We start from the raw sequence: 9,473 nt of genomic DNA on the forward strand, positions 1-9,473 counted from the left end.
AGTCTTGCTGCCAAGGGATAAAAGTGGAGAGGGGAGCAACTTGTTTAAACCCAGGAATTTCACAGGATGGTTTTTATTAGCCAAATGGCCAAATGGTCCCACAAGTTCCAAACCTCAATGACCCTGGGGTACTGAGACAGTTGCCCCCCACCCCAGGTGTCCTTAGCCTTGGAGCCAGTCTTGACGAAGTTAGCTTACCCGAATTCCTCAGGTAATTTTCAAAATCCTCACAACGCAGTGACTCGATAGTGTTGCTTCTGCCTTTTGCTTCCTGCTAGATCATCTCTAGCTTCTCAAAAATAAAAGACAAAAGTGGAGTTTTGAGTCTTTACTTCCTCACTGGGATGAACGTGTGTTTCTGAAGTGGTCCAACTAAAGACCAGGCTTGTTTCTTCCTGAACTACACAGACTCAGAGCTGAAGCTGCCGTCTGCTCGCCACTAAGAAGAGTTCAGGCAAATGTGTTAGGAGCCAACCAAAATGTTCTCCTACTTTGCCCCAGTAAGTTTTATTTCTGGGAATCTATTTCCAAGAAAAAATACAAAATATAGGGGGGAAAGCCAAAGCAAAGATGTTTACTGGTACTCTTCGTAGTTAAAATATATATAGAAAAAAACAAACAGCCAATAAGGAAATGCCGCACAAACATTTTTTAAAAAGAATTCTACGTCCACAGTGAAAAATACTGAGGAAAAACTAGGATAAAATTGTAATGTCCATTCACAACTTTGTGGGGAAAAAAAAAGTGCCCATTAAAAAAAAGCCAATTGGTAGGCATTTCCCCCTTTTCCTCAAACATCCCTAATAATTTCTTTCAATACTGCCAAAGTAGTGGTGCGAGGCCCAGGCCTCCCCCAAAGTCTTATATAAGAAAGGAACCTTGTGGCTTGGCGCCCATAGCTCAGTGGTTACGGTGCCGGTCCCATATACTGGGGCTGGCGGGTTTGAACCCGGCCCAGGCTTGCCAAACAACGACAACTGCAACAACAAAAAACAGCTGGGCATTGTGGTGGGCACCTCTAGTCCCAGCTACTTGGGAGGCTGAGGCAAGAGAATCTCTTAAGCCCAAGAGTTTGAGGTTGTTGTGAGCTGTGACACCACAGCCCTCTACCAAGGGCGACATAGTGAGACTCTATCTCAAAAAAAAACCCAGAACCTTGAATAACTCATCCTTAAGAAACCCTCAGCTTGGGCGGGGCCTGTGGCTCAGTGGGCAAGGCGCCGGCCCCATATACCGAGGGTGGCGGGTTCAAATCCAGCCCCGGCCAAACTGCAACAAGAAAATAGCCAGGTGTTGTGGCGGGCGCCTGTAGTCCCAGCTACTCAGGAGGCTGAGGCAAGGAAATCGCCCAAGCCCAGGAGCTGGAGGTTGCTGTGAGCTGTGTGACACCACGGCACTCTACCATGGGCGATAAAGTGAAACTCTGTCTCTACAAAAAAAAAAAGAAAAGAAAAGAAAAGAAACCCTCCGCTAGACTTCCCACTTAGGAGGTAAAAATGCAGCACAGCATAGAATGCCTGAGGTCTGAGAGTTGAGATGTGGCAAGAATGGTCCCAGTTCTTATGTTTATTCAGATTGTCACCGCAAATGGGTGGGCACAGGGAAATGTTAAGCAGTCATGAGGACAAAGGGGACACCGTGTGAAGGGCTCTGCAGACCACAAAGCACTGTCCACCGGCAAGATAGTTCTCATGAGAGCTGGGCAGCAAGAGGAACCCAGGCTTAGGGACTGGAGGAAGACCTGTGCTTCCTCCATGTGGCTGTCCAGTGCCGCTAACTGACCAGGGCTCCACTGCACTCACTGAATCTGGGTTGTTGGCCGAGGCTCTCCCTTATGCTGAGCTGAAGCTGCCTTCCCCACTGCTATTTCCACAGGCTACGTGGGACCCCTAGAACAATCCCAGCCCCACAGGCTCACCCTGTCCTATCAATTCTCACTTTCCCTATGCTTTGGTTCATTCCAGAGTCCCTCAACAGTCTAGACTGTCTACCACCCTGGCTGCTCAACTCTGGACACTCTTGTTTTTTGGCAAACTCTGTTTGGTGGGGAGCAGCGCTTCTGGTCAAAACTCCAGACACACCTGACCGAGACACAGGTGCGAGACATTCCCCTCTCCCTGCTCTGGTCTTAAAACCTCCATTGCTCAGCCCAGGCCAGAATCTGTTTTCCCAACAACTTTGTTTCTCTATAACTAATTTTGGGGCTTTAGGTCAACCAAACTCTCTTCCACAGCCCCAACTTAATGATTTAAAACTTGCACAGGGGATGTTTCCAACGAAGGCCTTGTAGCTGGCTGGGGCCCATGCTAGCATGCAGAACCCTCCCCACTTGGGTGCTTAAGCCCTCTGGAGAAGGTTGTGAACGGTCATAGGGAAAAGGAGACGCAAGACAAAAGGACATTATTACGGTGCTTTTTCCATTTTTCTTTTTGCACAAAAACAGTCCATTTATTCAAGTGTTCTCCAGCACAAGTACATTAGAAAGGAGCTTTATTATATTCTTCTGGGCACAAAAAAAAAAAAAAAGTGATGAAGGCGGAACTGACAGACTTTCTACATCTGTTGTACGCATTGACCTCTTTAATTATTTCATAAACAGCTATGTCACGAGCATCACTTACACAGAGATACAACAGGACATCGGGTGGGCAGGGTGGGGGCCGCTCAGGACCCTTTCCCATGTGCCCCACCCTGGATGTCCCAGAACCAGACTGTGAAATGTACATTATTATTGTCAATAAATAGAGAAGCAACCCTAAAAAAATACAGTGGTGAAAGGATGCCAGAACCAGGAGAAAAAAAAAAAAAATACAGAAAGGTAAAAAGAGGAACTTAAGAGAAAGGAAAGGGGGCTGGGAAGGGAAGAGTCTGCAAAGTCCTGCATTTAGCTGCGTGGAATGTGGAGTAAAAGTGCTCTGCCACCGGGGTCAAAGCGAAATCGTCTGTAACAGTAAAAGGTATTACCAAATCAGCTACGGAGTTTATTCTTCAGTATGAATACATGATTTCCCACAAATAAGTAAGCACCCGCTACTTCAATGCCTCAGCTAAAACACATGAAATCGCTCATTTAGTTTTCAAGTACAAAGTTAAAATGCCTTTTTAATAATAATATATCAGAGTAAAATAATAGTCTCTTTTAAACTCCACTACAAGAAAACAAAACAAACAGTCATTGTCCAGACAGCAGACTTAATTTAACAATATATATTTTTAATAAAATGTTTTAGCACCTTGTTGAGTCACCTCCTCCCTCTGCGTATTCTAAGGAATTTCAGCATTTTTGTTGTCTGTTGAATTCTAGGGCTGTGTAACCGAATTGGTCTGTGAAGTGAAATGGGACCAGGGTGATACTTTAGACCTCTGCTCATGTCCTCAGGCACAGGGCTGGAGGCCCCTAGGCTGGGGTGAGGGGAGACACCCTCCCTGCCCTCAAGTGGAGCAGATGGGGAGTTTTCCAGTTACTGGAGTTGGAGGAGCCCAAGGGCCTCTGGGCGGGGAAGTGAGCACCACCACTAGCAAAAGGATCTTCAGTCGCTGTCTTCCCTGCCTTCACCTGCTTGTTTCTCCCTCCCCTAAAACTCCACTGCCCAGGAGCAGAGACAGGTCACCAACCAAAGGCCCACCTTAGCTGGGTCTGAAACACATAGATACAAGATCCTTGCCCCTCAAAGACCCCGGCCTTCCTTTTACCAAAACATGAAGATTCTGGAGCTAATGCTACAGCGTGGAGTCTGGCCTTGAATCCACACCCTCTCCTCCCAGGCCCTTCTCACACCAGCACGAGGCCCAAGCAGCAGGGAATGGCAGGAAGGGCCGCGCTAGCTCCGGATCCCCCCTTCAGAACACTTTCTTTCCATCCTGTGGGGGCAAAGGGGAGGCTTCCACTGCTCCTTGCCAAATAGGCAGGACTCCTGACAAGACGACCCCAGTGTCTCTCTCTAGTTATCAGCGCTGGAAACAAGCAGACCAGAGAATGCCTGGTGACAAACCTCCTGGGATCAAAATGTGGGCCTGGCTAGAAACTTAGTTCTCAACAGAATCTTTGCTCTGCCGTGCCCAGACCAAAGAAAACACGGTGCCAGGCAGCCCCTCCGGCCCTGACCCTGCTGCTCTTACAGCTCTCCTGAAAATGACAGCTCCCAAAGACGCTTAGAGCCACAGCATCTGCACCAAGCAGAGAGAGCAGCAACAGAAATTTAAAACTGCCTCCAAAATCTACCCTATGTAATACTTATATAATCAAAAATACGAAAACTAATGATGGCAGTTTTCCTGTAAGAACACCTCCCAAATGGCTCAGCTGTCCTTCCCTCGCTCCTATTACAGATTTGCCTTTTGGTGCTATAGGAGGTGGGTTATCTCCATGTTGGCTCTCTGGACTCCCTGCGGCTGCTGGCTGGCTAGGCCTTCCTTCCTGAGGGGTCTCCGCATCCCGATCCATACTCGGCATATGCTCTAGCCAGCCAGGCCCACTCCCAAAGCCAAGAGGCCTGGATGCTGTTAGGAAGTCTGCTTTCTAACAGGACATTCAACAGCAAGAAAGCTGTGGGTTCTAGAGAAAAGCAGATAGCAACAGACTTGTCGTCGTCATCTGCAGACTGTAAGACCCCTCTAGCGTTCCCCTGCCTGCTTGTGCTCTGGCCAGTCAGACCCACAGGCAGGGGGTAGCACCAGCTCTCTGCTACAAACTGGCTTTCTGCTTAGGCAGGAGCCAAAGGCTTTGCACCCCAGCACTAACACTAGCACCCATGACTTCCCCTGGCACGTGCCACGGTCTCTTTGGCACCATGATCCACCTGGCACCTGCAGGGAGCCTGTCATCTTCAGTCCCTAGGACCCCTATTTCCAGAAGGAAAATGGGCCTGTTCTTTGGAAAGAAAATTCTACAGGGAACACACTTAGCAGTTTCTCCCACACCGTCCTAGTTTCCCCCACTCCACTGCCTACAACCTCAGCTTCCAGCAAGTGTTAACAACTCCTGCCCAAATCCTGCCACCCTACCTCAGCCTATTGAAGCACAGCTTCCCTTTGGAAGGTGACCCAATCTCTGTCCTGATGCCACCCCCACCCTGGGCCTGGCAGTGGATTAAGCACGTCCCAGCTTAACCAAGTTGGCACATTCCCAAGGCCCCCTGACACATCTACCAAGTTCTATCAGGAGACCAAGCCCATAGATTGGGCTGAAAAAAAAGCTGGTGATTGTTACCACTTGTCCCTGGTGGGGGGGGACCCCTGGGGTGTCTGGATCATTCTGGGGTCTGGTCAGGTTTGGACCTGGAGGAGCAAGTACTCTGGCCATCAGCCATAAGGGCTCCAGTGCCCGGCACTTACTCTGAGTGAGCCACCCCTGGGTGGAGCACCAGGCCCAGTCAAACGGAGCTTGGGCCACTGGCAAAGGCCAGCTCCTTCACTTAAGCAGTGGCTTGGGAGAACCTTAAGCATTGGAAGAGGAAGGCCCTTGAGGACTCTGTCCTGACACTGGGAGCTGGGAAGACCTTGGCTTTGGCCATTGGGGGAGGGAGCACCTTGGACTGCCTGAGGCAGCCCTCCTCCCCCCAGCCCTCCTGGAGTGGCACCGCTGGAGTGAGGAGGGGACAGGCAAGCGGGGCAAGCACCACAGTCAGCACAGGGGACTCTGGGAGGGGCACTGGCCTCCCCCCCTCCTAGCTGCTCCAGCCCCGCAGGGGCCCAGTTACCACCTGCCACAATGTCAGGGGCAGCAGGAAGTAACTGGGTGTGATCTTCAACACCAATCTGTTAAGGAAACAAGTAGATCTGGCCAGGACAAAGCACCCCCAAAAGGAGACAGCCACCAGCTGTGTGAGCTTACTCATGAGCAATGAGCAGGGGGCCAAAGCCTCGGTTTGATTTTGTCACTAATCGCTAATTTGCTTTATTCAAAAGATGAGGTTCACTGTCCCATTTTTTTTCTTTTTCCCCAATGGAAGCTCCCTGGTCCAGACAGACCTAGGTGTGAATTTGATTTTAATTGGGAGAGAATAGGTAGGGGGAGTTGAGGACTGACTTTACTGGTGCCTAGAGTTGCAGGTCAGTATCACAGGTTGCTAACAGAAGAATCTTTTGACATCACCAGGGGCAAAAGAGATAGAACACTACCTGCTAGAGGAGAGCACCGGCTAAAATAAAACCTCCTCCTTTTCCTGCCTTCAGCACCTAGCAACTTCTGGGATTGACAGTCTACCTGCAATCAGGGCAACAGAGGTAAATAGCTGCACGGGCTGACTCCACGAAGTCCAGAACCCTGGAGAATAGCGCTGGGAGCTCCCTGGCGTGTGTGTGAGTGCATCGTTATGCATCGGTACAGAATAGAAATATGTTCCTGTGTATGCATGTGAGACTGATTGATGGGTGTGGGGCTTACGTCCGAGGTGGGGAGCGAGGCTCAGCACACTGAGCCTGCGTCCCCCACTCCCCACTCCATAATATTTCTTATACATGACCCTATCTATGTATTTATAGAGCGCCTATCACCGTAGGCCCCATCTTTCTAGGGACGCGGACTCGGGGCCGTGTGCTTGCTGGCACACCTCCCAGCTCTGCCAGTCCCAGGAGGTGCCATCCCCCCTCCCATTATAAAATATATATCTCTATATGCCACATATCTACATCCCATCTACCCAGGCAAGCACCTGCCCGTTGGGCCCTCACCCTGGAGCCAACAGCGCCGTCCTTTCCTACTGCCAACGCCAGGCTGCCTGCCTTGGTAGCAAGTGGGACAAAGTGCTGAGCACTTGCGGCTCCAGGTGCTGCTGACTCGAGGTAAGAGCACAGCTATCATCAGACCAAGTACTAGAAAAGAAATACACACCACTCCAATCACACACACAAGGAGAGAGCCTGCCCGGTCCTCCCTCCAGCCCTGACACACCTGACTCAAGAGGAGGGGAGTAGAAGAGAAGAGTGACGAGCCCGGAAGGCAGGCCTCGGGGACTCCCTGGCCGCCCCGTTGCCACCATGCCCAGTGGCCCACCTGGCCCAAGGGGTAGGGAGCCAGGGCACCAGAGCCACAGCTAACTTAGAAGCACCCTGCTCCCCGCACCTTGGTTTGAAACCTAAAGGGAAGGGTGTTGGGTTTTTGTTTTCTTAAAGAAAATCTTAAAACAAACATAACTATAACCAGAACCATAAGAATAACTATAATAAAAGGTGTCATCAGCCTCCCAGTATAAAACTGCAGCCTTTGGAGATGACCAAAAACATCACATTCCAGGGGCCAGGAGCCGCCTTGTGCACAGAGGGGTGGATGGTGGGGGCCTCATAAAAGAACACACAAAAGGCGACTTAGACAGGAAAGCACCAGTACATTTTGTATGTTTTTTTATTTGCTCCAGGTGGGGTTTTTAACTGTCACGTTCCCACACTCTGGATTATTTCTGATCCCACCACAAGGAGCCCTCAAATCAGCTAAACTGGGAAATTGGGAATGAAGACTCCTTACCCTGCCATCTTGCCAAGGGAGTCTCCTTTTAGAAAAAATAAAAATCAAAATGTTATTGCATGAGTCTGGATGAATTCCACGCTCAGCTTTCCACGGTCCGACATCTTCCTCTAACCCCCTTTTTGGCAGGGAGAAACGGGAGAACACTGCTCCCAAATCCTCCTCCTTCACTTTGTGTAAAAACCAAGGGGAAAAACCCACCTTGATGGTGAGTCATCTGCAAACTGTCTCCCTTTCTCCATCCTCGGTCAAACCCTTTGCACATAAGGCAATGTGGAAGCTGATGTTTTTACTCATCTCGCTGTTTTAAAGCACCATTATGAATTCAGGTTGTACAGTAGTTAACAGTACCTTTTATATATATATCTCTTATCTATCATATATATATAAACTGTAAACAAGAGGTAACAGCGGCTTCTAGAAACTGATTTTCTTCAAGGTTTCCTGTGTGGTAGGCACCTGAAATACTGTAGAAAAGTGTCCTGTGTGGTGGTCTTGTCTCCCTGCTGCTAGCTGGGTTCTGTTCTGCATGACCAGGAATGGTGCTGGCAAGACAGCTCAGTGGCTGGGAGGGAATTCTGCCACCTGAGTGTCTCTCTATTTCTGCCCTCTGTGTGTGCTCCTATCTGATCAGGCTAGAGACAACAAAAAAAGATATATAGTAAAAAAAAAAAAAAAAATACCCAATATATAGATTTCTATAGAATTTCCTTTTTTCCTCTCTCTCATCTTACCTCTGCAAAGTATTGTTACTATTTTTTTTTTTTTTACTTATTTTTGCTGCAATAACCTTCTTGTTTCAGTCACAGCAAGAAACAAAAACCCAAACAAACAGAAAACCCCTCTGAAAAGAGAAAACAAAAGGTCTGAAAAAAAAAAAAGTGGGGGGGGAAGGGGAGGAAAGGGAGGGGAGGGGCTTGGTTTTGTTTTTAAATAGGATTGAAGATTAACATTGAAAATCAGGAGATGATGTCCAACCCTTTTCACAAGGCAAAGCCCTCCGGTACCGCCTCTGTGGTTTTTGTTTTAAATTCCTTTTTCTCTTCTGGGTGCTGTTACTTCTCTCCATCCTCACGTTCTTGGTGTTTTATTATGTTTTGTGTTTTTTTGTTTGTTTAACTTTGTATCTACCTCAGTTTGCCCCCATGTCCCTTACACACAAGCAAAATATTCCTTCAGTGGAGCGAAGAGGTGGCGGATGACTGGCACGCTCCATGACCGGCCCAGAAGTCTCTGCCTCGCCAAGCGGCTCATGTTGGAGACGTCGGTATAGTGGACGGGGAAGCCAAACACTCTGGGGGAGAGAGGGAAGAGAGGGTGGGATGAGGTTTGGCCGGGCTGCGGCCGGGCTGCCCTGGCCTACACACTAGGACCAGGCGACCAATGACTGCCCATGTGGAAGGACAAGGAGTGCCCATACCTCTGATGCATGCATGCTTAGTTCTGCTGAACCTACTGTCCTTTACAACCAATCCAACACTCAGATCACTGACCGTGTGCCAGGTGCTGTGGTTTTAAAGGTAGTAAAACCTGGAGATTTATGACCCAGCAGAAACACAGTCTCTTGAAAAATACTTCAAAAATACCTCTAGAATGTGTTCTACAATTCCCCTTTAATGGAGATTTCGACACACCGTGGAGATCTCAAGTCTGTATGTAATAAATATATAACCCTAGTGTCTCCCCTATAAGAGGAGAGAAAACTAAAAAGGAGTTGAACTCTTGCCTGACTCCAAAAGTTGAAGGATTTCCTGTTTGCTCTAGTTGTTTGTGTAAATGGTCTCTTTATCTGGCTAAATCCTTGTTATACTCAGAGAATGAGAAGATAATCTAGCCCTGTGGGTCCAGTTTGCACCAAACCAGGGTGCTGAGGCTATAAGGTCCATCTGTCTGGTCCTGCACTCTCTTCGTTTATACAATACCTACAAGTTAAGAAAGCTCCTGGAGGCTAGGCGCCTATAGCTCAACCGGCTAAGGCGCCAGCCACGTACACCTAAGGTGGCGGGTTTGA

At 48.7% G+C, this 9,473-nt stretch overlaps 1 protein-coding gene across 5 annotated transcripts in view; it reads right to left on the minus strand.

Annotated features, from left to right (window-relative positions):
* Positions 1–7,324: 7,324 nt before the first annotated feature.
* The window catches only part of DNMT3A (DNA methyltransferase 3 alpha), a 104,148-nt gene continuing 101,999 nt past the window's right edge, over positions 7,325–9,473 (minus strand). For all 5 annotated transcript variants that reach the window (XM_023511849.1, XM_012803766.2, XM_023511850.1 and 2 more), the window contains one exon: positions 7,325–8,756. In XM_023511849.1, the coding sequence (XP_023367617.1) occupies positions 8,615–8,756 (142 nt within the window). In that variant the 3' untranslated portion in view covers positions 7,325–8,614. The remainder of the gene's footprint in view (positions 8,757–9,473) is intronic.

This window comes from Otolemur garnettii, unplaced genomic scaffold (assembly GCF_000181295.1).
Source record: "Otolemur garnettii isolate 467f Iridium unplaced genomic scaffold, OtoGar3 scaffold00022, whole genome shotgun sequence".
In the NCBI taxonomy this organism is placed as follows: Eukaryota; Metazoa; Chordata; class Mammalia; order Primates; family Galagidae; genus Otolemur; species Otolemur garnettii.